Below are 16,408 nucleotides of genomic sequence, written 5' to 3'. Positions count from 1 at the left end.
TCTGTAAGTTAAATTTTAAGACTTACGGATCAACTTGATCCGTAAGTCTTTTACGGATCAAGTTGATCTATAAGTTAATTTTTAAGACTTACGGATCAACTTGATCTGTAAGTTTTTTACGGATCAACTTGATTCGTAAATCTTAAAAATCAACTTACGGATCAACTTGATCCGTAAGGTGAGAAATTAGTAGGGATAGTTTTACCATTTTCAAAGAATGTTGGGTGCACCAACAATAATACTGGGTGCAACTAGCAACACTCATGTAGGACTCAGTCCGACTCTATAGTTTCATCTGCAGTGTATTATTATTATTATTATTATTATTATTATTATTATTATTATTATTCACAATTATTATTTCCTTCATAACTAATTATAAAACTTTAATTAGAAATTTTTTTATTTTTTTTATAAGATTTTTTTTTAATTTTTAGATATATTAATTATGTTTTTTCTTAAATTAATTGTTCTCTTTTTAAAAATTAATCTGAAATAATTAAGTGGATATAAAAATAAGAAAAAAAATAATTTTAAAACGATAATATAAAAAATTAACTAGATTAATTATTTTTTTAAAGGAGGTAACTCTTTTATAATTAAGGACATAGGCGAGAACTATAATTATAATTGAAAACTCACCTCTTTAAATGAAAATTGGAATTGAAATTTGCAAAGTAAAGGGGCCAGATTATTACCACTTGTTTGCACGTGGCAAGCACAGTCAGTTATGAAAGTATAGAGGTGTGAGAGGGCGGAGCAGGATATAAGACTTCCCAAAATGACTTCTACACTCTGCTCCTCTACTTCCCTTTTCTCCTCCTCCACGCTACGACGTCGTTTGCCCCTCGTCGGCGCGTTTTGCATGCTCAGTTTGGGACTCTCCAATCTCTGCACGCCCTTCCATTCCTCTGCCCTCAAAACGGGGTTCGTTCAATCTCTCTTACGATATTCATAACATAAAATAACCCACTTTCTCTTAATTTCATCTCTCTGTTGAATTCAATTCAATTGCCTCTGTTTCAGATCCAAGTTCGGTATTCGAAGCCACTCCAGCACCAGAATGGAAGGGAGTAACTCCACTGTGCCGAGTATTGTTGTCTATGTCACTGTTCCCAACAAAGAAGCAGGTCCTATGATTGCCGAGTTCGGTTGTTTGGGTTTTTGTATTGTTGGTTCTTTGATTTTGACGCATGTTGGTGGTTGTGCAGGTAAGAAGTTGGCTGAAAGCATCGTCAAAGAGAAGCTTGCTGCTTGTGTCAACAGGGTACCGGGTGAGAATTTCTCACTACCCAACTTTGTGTATCTGTGGTTTAAAACTAGTAATATTTGTCGTAATGGTATTGGTACTTATAGAAATCCCATTATTGTAACAATTCATTATTGTGATTTGTCCCTGGATTAGATTTGATAAATAAATGATTCTGGAGAGCGAGGATGAACCACAATGTATGCTTAACTTTGCATAATTATTAGACTATTAAGATTTGAGTGTTGAGGTGTGATCTTCCATCTTGGTTTAAAAATTTCGCTAGTACTATGGGAATATGGGCTACTTTGTTTGCATCTATCTCTGCAAGGTGGCACAGGAAATACTCTAGCCGTGTGGACATGTCAGGCAAAGTTTGAGAGCTTTCTTAAACGCCCTCCATTTTTTTGGACTTTATGTTCACCTGAATCACTAAAATGAATGTGATTTTATTAGTTAATTGGTCAAATTGAAAATCTTTTGGAACCTTTTTTTTTTATTAATCCATTTGTGAAACGTGATTGCTATTTTGGAACCTATGGAAATATCTACCAGATGCATTGTTAGAAGTCAGAACTACTTTTTGCATTCGTTGTATGTAACTAAGACTTGAATGAATTCCCTTACTTGACATATATCTTCACTCTGGGCTTATATACTTGTTTCACTTATGGTGTGTGTGTGTGACCATGTCCCACCACTGCCATTGTTCTGGTAGGGTGGAAAGGATTGAGTTTGATACAGTCTTGGGTCAATTTGTTTTCTCACCAAGTTAATTATGAGTAAATTTGGATGAACTTCAGTTGTAAATATTTATAGAAGAAGAAAAAAAATTGAATTAAGGAAGTAAAATGAATCAAACTTATCTCAAAAGTTAAAATCAAACTAATACATCTCAACTTTTTCAGAAGCTCACTTGTTTAATTTCTTCATAAGTTAGGATACATCAATTTGTCCTAACTTACAAGAGAAATATAATTCATTTTACCTCGTTGATTCTTTTTAGTTCCTTCTTTTGTAAGTGCTTATTGAGAAATTATCCAAACTAATTCTATGTAGGTTGCATCTCATGTTTGACTCTTAAAAGCCCAATGTATTATGTCCTCTGCAGGTATTGAATCGGTGTACCAGTGGGAGGGAAAGGTATATCCTACAATTCCTCCATTGACAAAGAATGTTGTTTGAATACTAAATTATTAGTAGTAACAGAAACTTTTATTTTAAAATTTTTCATTATAACATTAGAAATTCTTATTTTCTAGCATGCATTATGGCTCTTATGAACTTGTTTAAGAAAATTACTTTGAAAGTTTTGTTGTAGTTTGATTTTGCCAGATTTGTGTTACAAACTATGAAGCTCACTCTAACATGGACACGGACACTCCAACACAACTAATGCCTACAATACAGAACACTGCCACCTACAAAAATAGAGAGAGGGGGTGGGAGGGAGAAACTCAAATGAAATGAAATATGAGTAACATAAAAGATCTATATTGATAATCAATATTTTTATATTCAACTTTTTCCTATGAAAATGAGTCTCGCAAAAGAATGTTAAAAAACATTATGTTACAATGTAAGCTCTTAGTTTCTTTACAAAAAATCCCAAAGCAAGATCAAATTATCATATATATAAGTAATACACTTTTTCAAGCCAATCTTGCCAAGTTTTACATCTTTTTCTATGATAATGAACCTCAAAAAAGAATTAGAGGCATTATTTTCAATATTTTATATTATATTTCAAGCTGACTTTTCTAAAAGTTAAAAAGTGAATATTAATGTTAAATTGTTATATGCCTCCATTCTTATGAAGGTGTCCAAACAAGTGTCCAAAATATATGGAGGTTGTTGTTCAAGTGTGAGTTGACAAAAAATATTTTTTTTAACAAGTCACTTAATGAAGAGTGTCCAACATGTGTTGAATATGTGTTAGTGTCGAAACATGTTTGATACTGCAGCACTTCAAATGAGAGACAATGAGAGAGGTGTCTCTGCTTCATAGATTTCTAATTGACAGATCCAAATTGCTAGTGTTTAATAATGTTTTCATAATAACATTAAAAGTTCTTATTCTAGCATGCATTAAGGCTCTTGTTTTATTTGAAAGTATTTGTGTAGCCTGATTTTGCCAGCTTTGTGTTGCAAATTGACAGATCCAAACTGATTCTGAGGAACTTCTTATTATCAAGACTAGGCAATCCCTTCTGGAGGCATTGACAGAGCATGTCAAAACTAATCATGAATACGAGTAAGGCCAATACATCTAGTAAATAGCCTGGCAATAAAATTTAACTCTGCTTCATAGAATGTGAAGTTTGAGTTGTAATTTACTATTTGATCCTAAAAGAAAGCTTGGTGAAGGAATTCTTAAACCATATATCTGCTAAGATTCAAGAACTTAGGCATTAAATCCATGTAAATGAACTGAAATGTAATTATGGAAAACTATAGTGCATTCACATGCTTCTTACCTCTTGTCTGTTTTCAGTGTGCCAGAGGTGATCTCCTTACCCATCACTGGAGGCAATCTTAAATATTTAGAGTGGATTAAAGAGAGCACAAGGGACTGACTATCAAGTTTATAGCCCGAGGTGTGGTTTCCAGAGTTCTTCTGCTCGTGTGTTAAATAAAGTCAGTTTGTCATCTATGTAACTAGGCAATGATAATATTATGTAGAGGACGATGATCGGTCTTGTATTACTGCTAATGGCTCTGTTGACTATGATTTTATGCGAATAGACCTTTTCTTTGTGATTTTATGCATATTTGGCATTTTGTTTCTTATTTTTTCTGATTCTGTACCATCCATCTATCTGCTTTCGGGTTTAAGAATATTTTTCTTTTAAAATTTTCTACATAAAATCATTTAATAGTAAAAACTTTATTGAGTTCTTTATCCCAATAGGCCCATAACATAAGATGTGTGGCGCCACTAACAATTAGGTATAAGGCTTCGGCTCCTCTGTTACGTAATTGAATTAGTAGCATGTAATTAGGCCACAGGTGGCCAATATATAAATTCTTTGCGATTATAGATTTATAGTCCCAAGGCAAGGCCAATAATGGGTGTCATAGGTTTTTTTTTTTTTTTTTTTTTTTTTTTTTTGCAAATTTTCATATTTAACTAATTTCACGGTTATAGTCGCAAGGTCAACAAATTTATTTGTCACTGTTAATAGGCAAAACTTGAACTGACTTGGATTAATTACTCCCAATACTTGCAGTAAGAACAAAATGCACCAACTCCTAAAAAAAAGAAAATTACTACTAGATTTTTAAAGAGTGTATGGGAATTATAATACTTAGGCCACTTTTACATAATATATTAATAACTTATCTTCATAATTTTAATTACAACAAATTAATTATGTTGCAGATTTGTAAAATCTTAAAGAACCAAATTAAAAAAAAAAACTATTTTCGTATAAATTAATTATGCTCATAAGGAGATAATGCCATAATTTTGTTAACTAATGAAAACCTTGGATAACTTATTTACATTAAGGTTGTGTAGGATTGAACAAACAAAAATTAGAGACCGATGATAGAAATGAAGTTCACAGTGAAGTTTGGTATAAAAGAATAAAGTTACAAGTGATGGGCACATTACATAAAATTTCCATCTTTCCAGTTGCCTTAAAACAGATTTTTAAGGTAAAAAAATGGACTTTTTAACCCAACAAAATTGATTTTCTTTGGATTTTAGAAAAAAAAATCAAGTTTCTTTGACACAAATATTATATCTCACCTATTGAAAAATATTTTTAAAATATCAAGTAATTCTGAAAAAGTAACCATATATATATATATATAAGATAACATACACATACAAACGCGGGTGAAGGAAAGAAAATTGTTAGTGTAAATAGGCAAAACTATCAGTGGCTTTGCTTATATATTTATCACTGCCAATACTTGCAGCACCAGCATAAGGCGGATGGAAAATATCTTCCAACTTTTTTATGCTTCATGAAGGAAAAAAATATCTTCAGTTAGTAAGCATAGATGATTGGTTAAAAAGACATTGCGATGAATGGTGTGGATAGCCAATCCACAACATCAAAAGCGTATATTGTGGCATCTTTGAAAAACAATGTCATTTGCTTTAGTAAATAGCTTTGATATTTTTTGTTTACAAACTATATATCTATCAGCATCATGCACGACGGATGATATATGCGCCATTATAGCTGTAATGAAAAATGTTCTTTCCAAGAGAATAATGTTGCTACAATGACATTTCTAGTTCCTATAGGACCACCAGATGCTGACCCAAAATTTTAAAATGGGGGCACTTATGAGTTAGGACCCTATGTGTTGTGGGACTGTGGAAGTAACACAAGAAAGATTGCAACAGATAATAATTAATTGGATATCCCATTATACAGTATCCTTTCCAATACCATATGACACACAAAAAAAAGAAGCCTGGTCTCTGTTCATACAACATTATATCACAGATTGCCAATCATTTTATAAACTAGGGCGATTCTTAATTAGCACAAATAAATGACATTCAAAGCCCACCTCCATGAGAGGAAGAATACCACCCATCAACCTATAAGGGATATCAGGGCTCATCTAGCTGGTCCTGCAGGAAGTTAAGGATAGCTCAACTTAGATTTTGATTCGTTATTAGGGGCAAAAGAAAGAAATATTCTGTAAAGAGGTGGGATCCATATTCCATAGTGACATTTACCTGAACATCAGAAGTCCAAAGGGTGAGGTTGTCTCTTAAAAGCTGCATTATGAGCGTGCTGTCTTTGTAAGATTCTTCTCCCAAGGTGTCCAGCTCAGCAATTGCTTCCTCAAAAGCCTATCAAACATGAAAACCAATATATGGTTAAGTAGATTTTAGAATCAATAAGGACATGCTCCTTTTGCAGTTACTCAGAACAGTAGAAGCCAAGCATGAATGGGAAAAGAGAGAGAGACAGAATATCATAAAAAGGGAATCCTGTAAGCCATGTAAGTCAATATGGATAAGCCTGGATTGCTAATAGACAAATAGAAGTGTATTTTTCCAGGGGAGAAAATACAATTTCGGGTTAAAGTTAACAACACTTCCAAGTCATCAAGTTTGGTACACACCCCAATCAACTAAATTTAAAATTCAAAAAAAACAAACAAAATATAAATTAGCTGCAGATGAATAATCAAATCTTTCCAACAACATATCGACTTCATTTAGTTGCAATTGAACAGCAAAATTATCAGATTGCTTAAGAACCAGATTTTGCTCTGGGGTAACCATGATATCACTGCAGATGAACAATAACAATTTATTTCTGAAAAAACAGAAAAATCTGATGAACCAAGGTGGTTAAAGTACTTTTTGTTGGTTTGCTTGTTATTTCCCCCTTTCTCTTAATAGTTCAATTCAAGTGAAAAACCTACCAAGCTTGATGAGCAAAAGCTTTGAAATTGATTGGTAGCCAAATTTGGCAGTTAGACTGCCATGCAATTTATTGCTCACCCACCTCAACTATCATGATACAGGTAAGAACTATGATCTGCGTTAGCAACCTTTTTTCTGCTCTCCAGTCAGTACCCAGTACAGAATAACAGATTGTTATAGCAAGCCAAACAAGAGAATTTCACAAACAAGAGAGTTTCACATTCTTGGTAGTCAAAATCTTTCCTGAACATACCAGCAAATATAAAAATAAAAATAAATAAATAAATAAATAAAAAGTTTCTTATTTTTTCTAAAAATGTTAAATGGAAGTGGAATCTCAAAGTAAAAGGGGAAAGGATAAATGATTGACGAAACAAGAAAGTAAAAAAACGTTGAAATCAAGTCAACCTATAAATTTCAAGGTAACATAACAATAATCGGATTAACCCTAACCTGTTTAGCCATGGCACACGCTTTATCAGACTGGTTGAGGATTTCATAGTAGAAGACGGAGAAGTTGAGAGCAAGACCCAATCTGATGGGGTGAGTAGGGGGAAGATCCGCAGAAGCAATATCCTAACAACGACAATAACCATCAATTGCAGTTGAAACAATAAAACAAAATCAAAAACAATTTTTTTTTTTTATCAAAAAATGTTAGTATGATAGTTTGGTTAGAAATGTCAATTGATGATTCGAACCATGACATCTTCTCAAACCACTGGCCAACCTTATATCTCGAAAGGCGGGAACTTGGTTTGGTTGGTTACCTGGGCAGCCTTGTAAGACAACATGGTATCCTCAGTAGCGGTTTTTCTTTCGTCCCCAACCTTAAACTCGGCGAGATAGCGGTGGTAATCGCCCTTCATCTTCAAGTAGAAGACCTTGGACTCGCTGGCGGAGGCGGAGGGTACGAGGTTGGAGTCGAGGAGGCTGAGGATGCTGGCGCAGACCTGAGTGAGCTCGTTCTCGACCTTGGATCTGTAGTGCTTGACGAGGGAGACGTGGTCGTCGTTCTTGCGGCCCTCCTCCTTCTGCTCGATGGAGGAGACGATGCGCCACGCGGCACGCAGCGAGCCGATGACGTTCTTGTAGGCCACCGAGAGGAGGTTGCGCTCCTCCACCGTGAGCTCCGACGCCGGCGTCGACCCCACCACCACCTTCTGCATGAACTCCACCATCTCCTCGTACCGCTCCGCCTGCTCCGACAGCTTCGCCAAGTACACGTACTGCTCTCTGTTTAGCCCCTCTGCTGCTGCCATTCTCTTCTTCTGATTTGCTTGCGAGTAGAAAGAAATATAGAATAGAAGTTATGCTGTAACTGTAGCAGCTATTAGGGAGTGGAACGAAACAGAATGAATGGTTTTTTATGTATTTAAAAACAAAAAACACTACGAAAGAGATTGAGATTGAGATGTCATGTGTAGGATTGAGCTGTCTCGCCTTCCCTTCCTGAGTTGGATTCAGATTCAACTTTTTTTATTTTATATATATGGACCCATCTTGGGCTTCGGGCCTGGGATTCTATTTTCACTACCTTTTACTCTTTGCATTCATTTTTTTTTTGTATTTTTTAATAAAAGAAATATCTTTTTTGAAAATTAGTTTTTGTAATGCAATAAAAATAATCATATTATAGAAAATAAGTTTTGTAATCTGTCAACAAAATAATTACGTTACTGAAGCTAATTTTCGTGATGTAAAAAAATAAAACATATTATGAAAATTGGATTATGCAGTGTTGAGAAATCTACTCTCGCGTGTTCAGAAGCAAATTTATGTAAGCCTGCAAAAAACACATTACAGAAAATTAGTTCTTAAAAAATTGAAATATATTTCAGAATTCGGAAACTAACTGGTTTCTATTAAATCTATGAAAGACGGCATGAGACTAAAATATTGAGATGCCTCGATATGGTTTTAGAGAGAAGAAATGAGTGAGAAAATGAAGGATAAAACACCATTCAAGTTCATGAAAACCTATACAAATGTGACATCTCTTATTTGATTCAAGTTTCATTGTTGAAAAATTCAGAATCAAATAATGAATTTGCAATCATACTCAATAATGACATTGAATAAATTACTTATCTTCATCATGAAACCTAAGTGATCACCTTTAATAAAATCTCTATGTCTAATCACTTTTTTTTATTCAAAAGACTCAAACTTTAGATCTTACATAAAAGGATCGAGTTCATGACTATTTGAAGCAATGATTTGTTGGTTTATATATATACATTTTATATATATGATCATATAAAAGATTTTTTTTTTCTTTTGCACTTTCTCCCTTGACTAAAAATCAAGAACTACTTTTCGAGGTATTGAGATTCATCCAAGGGATCAACATCTTTCAACCGATTTTTTTCAAACACACGTCATCCATCGAATCCATGATCACATGCTCACATGTTGCCATTTTTTTTAACCAAACAACTTATAAAATCATTTTACTTTCTACTTTTTTTTCTCTTGTTTTCTTTTTTCATGGACCAAACAAATCATAAATGATTAAAAAATGAGAGAGGTGTGAAGAGATAAAAAAAAAAGGAGTGAGAAAATAATGGGCCTGGGAAGAATAACAATTAACAAGAAGTTAAGAACCCTTTATGCGTTTTACTTCTGAGTCTAACAGTCTCTTTGGTAAGCGTTCTCTTGTTTCGTGTTCCTGGTTCGTTCAAATCAAATCAATTGCTCCTCGTGCTACTTTTAAATGCCACGAACGTGTCTAGAATCATCAAATCTCATGAAATTCTCAGAAATCTATCGTAGCAGACACACATCTTCACTGCCACGGATATCCCTTCTAAAATTCACGAAACCCACAGAACCAAAAGCGGACCCTCCCCCCGAAACCCTCCGAGGAAGCGTAAGTACATTTCTCACGATTCTGCCATAGACTTAATCAAATGCGAAAAGGATTCGCAGCACACCTTGAAGATATTCAACATGGTGTCAGAACAGAATGGGTTTCAACATGGTGTCAAACGCCACCTACGCAACTATTCTCGAAAAGCTCGCTTGCTGCTACAAGTTCCACGCCGTCCACTGCGTCCTCCATCAGATGGCCTACGAAACTTGCAAGTTCCACGTGTTGGGCTTTAATTTCAAATATAGGAATTCAATTAATCAGCCTAATTTTATTCTAACAAACAATCATCAATCCTAACCACATGTTTTCTATTCATGTAGAGAGAAATTATTGTATAGAAATAAGTAGAATCCCTTTGTGTTCCCATACTTAAAATTATGATGAAAAACTGTATGCAGAAGCGTAATCGAGAGCCCTTATCTTTCCTTGATTTTTGTTGTCTGACTGATAAAGGGAAATTGTAACTAGGCAGAAACTGTAACTAGGCCGTTGCGTTGCGGCTGTTGCGCCTTACAAATGTGACCCTACATTTGATAATTATAATTTGACCCCTCATCAAATTATAATATCACTGGTATTTACACAATTATCAATAATCCTAATTAATGCGAAACATTTATGAAATATATATATATATATATATATATATATATATATATGTATATATATATATATATGTATGTATGATCCAAAATTACTAATATCAGGAGGGCATATTTGTCAACCTCATGAAACATTTTTCCAAATCCTCCATTCACGAAAAGGTGCTCCACGCGTTCTTCTCCATTCAGCCAATTGTTAGGGAAAAACCCTCAGCACTTGTCTCAACCTCTTGCAAGATTCGAATCGCGTCGATTTGGCGCGAAAATTGCTTTTACATGCCAAACGGGGTCTAACACATAAGCCAAACACGTGTGTGTTTAATATCTTGGTGAAGTACCATTGCAAAAAATGGGGATCTTGATTCTGCTTTTGAGGTTGTGAAGGAAATGAGAAATTCGAAGTTGTCTTTGTTAGAACTTGTTGTTCTTGCTCACACACACAATCAAAAGAGCTAACTTGAGGAAGGAGAAAAGTGAGAGAGGTTTAGAGAGAAGCAAAACTAACAAATAAGGAGAATGAAAGAATCTAAAAAATTATTATTGAAAGAACAATGAAACAGTATTTATACAAGAGGGACAAGGACTGAATTGTATTTTGCATTTTGGTCCCTCACTAACAAATCATTATTAACTAACCAACTAACTTCCTATATTAGAAAGGCTTAACAAGCAAAGTCAGAATTACTATCATTTCTAACACTCCCCCATAATTCTGACTCTCATTCAATCATGATCATCATCTTGTTTCTCAAGTCTTCAAATTTGTTCTTCTTCAAAGGTTTGGTCAATAAGTCTGCAAGATTATCTTCTGACTTGCAGTATAGCAGTTTTACCTTCCCTTTGCTCACCTTGTCCCGAATAAAATGGTACCTTGTTTCTATGTGTTTGCTTCCACCATGATCAATTGGATTTTTAGCAAGGCTGATTGCAGATTTGTTGTCCACCAGTATGTTTATAGCTTCAGTCTTCTGGATCTTCATTTCTTTCAACAGTTTTCTTAGCCATAAGCCTTGACACGAGCACATTGATGCTGCTATGTATTCAACTTCACAAGTTGATAAGGCAACCAGATCTTGCTTCTTTGAACTCCATGACACCAGTGCATCTCCAAGTAGGAAAATATATCCAACAGTGCTCTTTCTATCATCATTATCTCTTCTCCAGTCTGAGTCAGTATAGCCAACCAGTTCCATGTTTGAATTTGTGATGGTATTTGGCAGTAGAATACCATAGTTAATTGTACCTCTAATATACCTTAGAATTCTCTTTGTTGCCATCATGTGAGGAGTTTTTGGGGCTTGCATAAACCTACTGATCAGTCCAACACTGAATGCCAAATCAGGTCTTGTATTGCACAAGTACCTTAATGAACCCACAATCTGTCTGTACTAAGTTTCATCAACAGGTTCTCCTTCATCTCTCAAACTCAATGCCAATCCTGTTTCAGTTGGGGTGGCTGCTGCATTACAGTTAGTCATTCGAAACTTCTTCAACATGTATGTAGCGTATTTGCTTTGATGCATCACAATTCCAACTTCAGTTTCCTTGAACTCAATTCCAAGGAAGTATGAAAAAGATCCTAAGTCAGTCATTTCAAACTGATTCTTCAGCAATTGCTTAATCTTGTCAATCTCTATTTTGTTGTTTCCTGTGATGAGTAAATCATCAACATAGAGGCACTGTATTACTAAGTCTGACTCATATTCTGCTTTTACATATACTCCATGTTCAGATATGCACTTGCTAAAGCCAATCTGAATTAGGACACTGTCAATCTTCTTGTTCCAAGCTCTTGGAGCTTGCTTCAGGCCATATAATGCTTTCTTCAGTTTGTATACCTTTCCTTCATGTCCATCAACTTCAAATCCAGGTGGTTGTTTGACAAACACTTTTTCTTCAAGAAGACCATTCAGAAATGCAGATTTGCAGCAAGCTGATACATTGACCAGCCTTTCATGCTTGCTATTGCAACTACAAGTCTCACTGTTTCAATCCTTGCCATAAGGGCAAAGATCTCACCATAATCTACACCTTCTTTCTGTAGGAATCCTTTTGCCACCAATCTGGCTTTGTGTTTAACTACTTCACTAGCAGGATTTCTCTTCACTTTAAAAACCCATTTTACAGCAATAGGTCTTTTAAGTTTGGGTAACTCCATTAGCTTCCAAGTATGATTTGTCTCAATTGATTTCAACTCCTCTTTCATAGCATTGACCCACTTGTCATTCTTCAAGGCTTCTTCGAAACTCATAGGTTCAACATCTGCATATAGGGCAAAGTGTACAATATCACCTTCATCTGTGATTTGGCTGTCTTTCATGACTTCATAATCTTTCAACATTTGTGAGGGTTGCATAACCCTTTGAGACCTCCTGGTTCCTCCTTCAGTGTTCCTTGTAGGCAGTTCATCAGTAGTGTCACTCAATTCTTCTGGAATGAATGAATGTACCAGAATCTTGGTTGTATTGTTTATAGGGTCCTCCTTCCACTCATATTCCTTTAGTTCATCAAATATCACATCTCTGCTCACAGAGACCTGCTTTGACCTTGGATCAAGTAGCTTGTAACCTCCAGTTGCATGATAGCCTATAAGGACCATTTGTTCACCTTTATCATCCAGTTTCTGCCTTAGCTGCTCAGGGACATGCTTATAACAAAGTGAACCAAAAATTCTGAGTTTATTCACTTTTGGTTTAGTACTAGTCCAGGCTTCTTCAGGTGTCACTCCTTTCAGTCTCTTGGTAGGGCATTTGTTGAGTATATAGACTGCTGTTGCAGCTGCTTCACTCCATAGGAAATGAGGTAGCTTCTTAGTCTTCAACATGCTCCTCACCATATTCAGGATAATCTTGTTTCTTCTTTCAGCAGCACCATTGTGTTGTGGTGTATAAGGTGGAGTGAACTCATGAGTGATACCTGCCTCATCACAAAACTCAGCAAATTCCTTGGAGGTGTATTCACCACCTCCGTCAGTTCTTAATGTTTTTATACAATGGCCACTACATTTTTCTACTGAGGCTTTATATTTTTTAAAAATTCTAAGCACCTCATTTTTCTTCTTGATTATATAAATCCAAGTCATTCTAGTCAAGTCATCTATGAATGTTACAAAGTACCTGTTTCCTCCTAGGGATTCAACCTGAAGAGGACCACAAACATCTGAATAGATCACCTCCAATTTCTGTGTTGACTTTACTGGTACAAATTTCTGAAATGCATTCCTTGGTTGCTTGCACTCCAGGCATTCTCTGCAGTTTTCTGTCATTTGTCTCAGCTGAGGTATTCCTTGAGCCATTCTGTGCAGTTGACTCAAATCCTTGAAATTCAAGTGTCCAAATCTGTAGTGCCACAACCATTCCTCTCTACATGTCTCAGCCTGCAAGCAATTGTGTTTCATGACTTGAATACCAACCTTAAAAGTTCTATTCCTGTTCAATGGAGCTTTGATGATCAACCTTCTGTCCTTGTCATAGATCTTCATTTCTTTGTCCTCCATCACCATTCTGTATTTCTTTTCAAGTAGTTGGCCAAGACTCAGAAGATTGCATCTCATGTTTGGAACATAGAGCACATCCTCAATGTATGACATTGTACCATCCTTTCTTTTAATCACAACCTTGCCATGACCTTCAACTCTTATAGTGTTGTCATCTGCAAATCTGACCTTGTGATTTACTGACTCATCAAGGCTAACAAACCAGTCCTTGTGACCAGTCATATGTGTTGAACATCCTGTGTCCAAGTACCATTGATCTTTTGCATCAGCTCTAGTCTTTGTTGTGACCATCAACAACACTGGTTCAGTGTCAGAAACAGCTCCTGTGGCTAATTATGCTTCATCATCAACATTTTTCTCCATATACCAGCATTCTTCTGCATAGTGACCTCTTTTTCCACAATTGAAGCATTCAACATTTCTTTTATCCCATTTCTTTTTGCCTCCTCTTCCATGAGTACCAGAACCACCACTTCTTGTATTGCAGTTATTTCCACTTCTTTGATCAGGTTGAGGTTTACCTTTATCTTTGGAGTAACCTCCTCTGCCTCTCGTGTTCTGGAATCTCCCTCTTCCTTTCTTGCCTCTGTGATTATCAGAACCACCATTTCTTGACTGATGGTGTGCTTGCAGGGCTTGTTCTGTAGCCTTATCATTTGCTATTTCTTGCAATCTTTCTTGCAATCTTTGTTCATGTGCCTCAAGTGATCCTTGTAATTCATCAACAGATAATGATTCCAAGTCCTTTGATTCCTCAATTGCAACCACAATGTGATCGAATCTTGGATTCAGGGTTCTCAGAACTTTCTCAACTAACGTCAGATTAGTAATTGTATCACCACAACTAGTGATTGAATTTGCAAGAACCTGCAATCTTCCAAAGTAATCTCCAATGCTCTCAGTCTCTTCCATCTGCAACAATTCAAATTGCCTTCGAAGAGTCTGAAGTCTCACCTTCTTGATCTTATCAGCTCCTGCATAAGCCTTGTTCAGAATGTCCCATGCTTCCTTTGCGAATTTAGCATTTGCGATTTTCTCAAAGTGAGAATCATCGACACATTGATGCAAGATCACCAAGGCTTTGCAGTCTTTCTTCTTCAGATCCTTGAATTCAGTCTTCTGTGAATCTGAGGCTCCTTCTTTTGGAATTTCTATTCCATTCTCAATCACATCGGTCAAATCTTGAAATCCAAGCAAGGCTTTCATTTGCACACTCCATCTGTTGAAGTTCTTGCCGGTTAGAATTGGAAGATTTGAGGGAAAATGACTATTGGAAGCCATGATTGGAGAATTGGTCCCTTTTTCGAACCTAGCTCTGAAATACCACTGTTAGAACTTGTTGTTCTTGCTCACACACACAATCAAAAGAGCTAAGTTGAGGAAGGAGAAAAGTGAGAGAGGTTTAGAGAGAAGCAAAACTAACAAATAAGGAGAATGAAAGAATCTGAAAAATTATTATTGAAAGAACAATGAAACAATATTTATACAAGAGGGACAAGGACTGAATTGTATTTTGCATTTTGGTCCCTCACTAACAAATCATTATTAACTAACCAACTAACTTCCTATATTAGAAAGGCTTAACAAGCAAAGTCAGAATTACTATCATTTCTAATAGTCTTACCCTAATTTATTTACTTACTCGACCTTTATGGATGGACTATGTCGAAATGGGAGAGTCAAAGAAGCCTTTGAACTGTTTGAGGAAATGGTTTCAAGGGATCACATTGTGCCTGATCCTCTTACTTACAATGTTTTGATCAACGAGTTTTGCCGCAGAGGGAAACCTGACCGTGCTAGAAATGTGATCGAGTTTATGAAGAGTAACAGATGTTATCCAAATGTGTATAATTACTCAGCTCTGGTGGATGGTTTGTGTAAAGTTGGTAAGCTGGAAGATGCAAAAGGGGTTTTGGCTGAGATGAAGGGTTCTGGTTTGAAACCAGATACGGTTACTTACACTAGTTTGATCAATTTCTTGTGTAGGAATGGCCAGATTGGTGAAGCTATGGGGTTGCTTAAGGAAATAAAGGAGAATACATGCCAGGCTGATACTGTTACATTCAATGTGATACTTGGGGGTTTGTGTAGAGAAGATAGATTTGAGGAGGCTCTGGATATGCTTGAGAAACTCCCACAACAAGGTGTATATTTGAACAAAGGTAGTTACAGGATTGTTCTGAACTCCTTGACCCAAAAATGTGAGTTGAAAAAGGCAAAGGAGTTGTTGGGACTAATGCTAAGTAGGGGGTTTCGACCCCATTATGCTACCTCAAATGAATTGTTGGTTTGTCTGTGTAAGGCGGGGATGGTTGATGATGCTGCTGTGGCACTATTTTACTTGGTGGAGATGGGGTTCCAGCCAGGACTTGAGTCTTGGGAAGTTTTAATTGGATTAATCTGCAGAGAAAGGAAGTTGTTGTATGTTTTTGAGCTGCTTAATGAATTAGTGATCACAAATTCTTGATGTTTGTTTACACTATGTAATGAGTTTCTGAAGCAATTTGTGCTCAAAATCCTTCACTCGAGGCACAGGATGATAATGTGCTTGTTTTAATGGTGCAGAACCTTGTAGGCCAATAGGATGCAATGACACAAGAGAGAGATTGATTGTGGAGTAAACCTATCTTAGAATGTGTTAACAGGAAAACGAATACACTTTAAAGTTTTGAATTCAGAAAAAATAGCAATAGGATTGATGGATTACAATGTGATGAGGCATTCTTTGTCAACAATTTCAAGAGGAAATTTGTTGTATCGATTTAAAGTTTTAGGTTTGTCT

General features: G+C 35.9%; 2 protein-coding genes and 1 pseudogene across 3 annotated transcripts; 2 read left to right on the top strand and 1 right to left on the bottom strand.

The window, feature by feature from the left end:
- Positions 1 to 723: 723 nt before the first annotated feature.
- Positions 724 to 4,039, top strand: LOC100792337 (protein CutA, chloroplastic-like). Of its 2 annotated transcripts, NM_001252792.2 has the most exon segments (6): positions 731 to 927; positions 1,027 to 1,130; positions 1,212 to 1,274; positions 2,361 to 2,392; positions 3,409 to 3,503; positions 3,744 to 4,014. In NM_001252792.2, coding segments are annotated over 6 exon segments (522 nt in total). In that variant the 5' UTR covers positions 731 to 781; the 3' UTR covers positions 3,826 to 4,014.
- A 1,387-nt stretch (positions 4,040 to 5,426) lies between these two features.
- GF14B (14-3-3 protein SGF14b) lies at positions 5,427 to 8,107 on the bottom strand. Its single transcript, NM_001354027.1, has 4 exons — positions 7,424 to 8,107; positions 7,107 to 7,229; positions 5,955 to 6,071; positions 5,427 to 5,846 (listed from the first exon to the last, which is right to left on the bottom strand). The coding sequence occupies exons 1-4, from the start codon at positions 7,913 to 7,915 to the stop codon at positions 5,826 to 5,828; spliced, it is 753 nt and encodes a 250-aa protein (NP_001340956.1). The 5' UTR covers positions 7,916 to 8,107; the 3' UTR covers positions 5,427 to 5,825.
- A 1,295-nt stretch (positions 8,108 to 9,402) lies between these two features.
- Positions 9,403 to 16,093, top strand: LOC100796726 (pentatricopeptide repeat-containing protein At5g18475-like; annotated as a pseudogene).
- The last annotated feature ends 315 nt before the right edge of the window (positions 16,094 to 16,408 follow it).

This window comes from Glycine max, chromosome 4, assembly GCF_000004515.6.
Source record: "Glycine max cultivar Williams 82 chromosome 4, Glycine_max_v4.0, whole genome shotgun sequence".
Taxonomy (NCBI): domain Eukaryota; kingdom Viridiplantae; phylum Streptophyta; class Magnoliopsida; order Fabales; family Fabaceae; genus Glycine; species Glycine max.
Note: the sequence above shows the minus strand (reverse complement) of the source record. Positions and strands in the feature narration are given on the sequence as shown.

Excerpts from the sequence above, each read along its gene's own strand:
- LOC100792337 (XM_041014523.1), top strand. The coding sequence starts at position 782 with ATGACTTCTACACTCTGCTCCTCTACTTCCCTTTTCTCCTCCTCCACG. Across the intron at positions 1,275-2,360 it reads TTGTGTCAACAGGGTACCGG|GTATTGAATCGGTGTACCAG; the intron begins GTGAGAATTTCT and ends TGTCCTCTGCAG. Across the intron at positions 2,393-3,408 it reads TGTACCAGTGGGAGGGAAAG|ATCCAAACTGATTCTGAGGA; the intron begins GTATATCCTACA and ends GCAAATTGACAG.
- GF14B (NM_001354027.1), bottom strand. The coding sequence starts at position 7,915 with ATGGCAGCAGCAGAGGGGCTAAACAGAGAGCAGTACGTGTACTTGGCG. Across the intron at positions 7,230-7,423 it reads TGTCTTACAAGGCTGCCCAG|GATATTGCTTCTGCGGATCT; the intron begins GTAACCAACCAA and ends TGTCGTTGTTAG. Across the intron at positions 6,072-7,106 it reads CGTGTGCCATGGCTAAACAG|GCTTTTGAGGAAGCAATTGC; the intron begins GTTAGGGTTAAT and ends CATGTTTGATAG.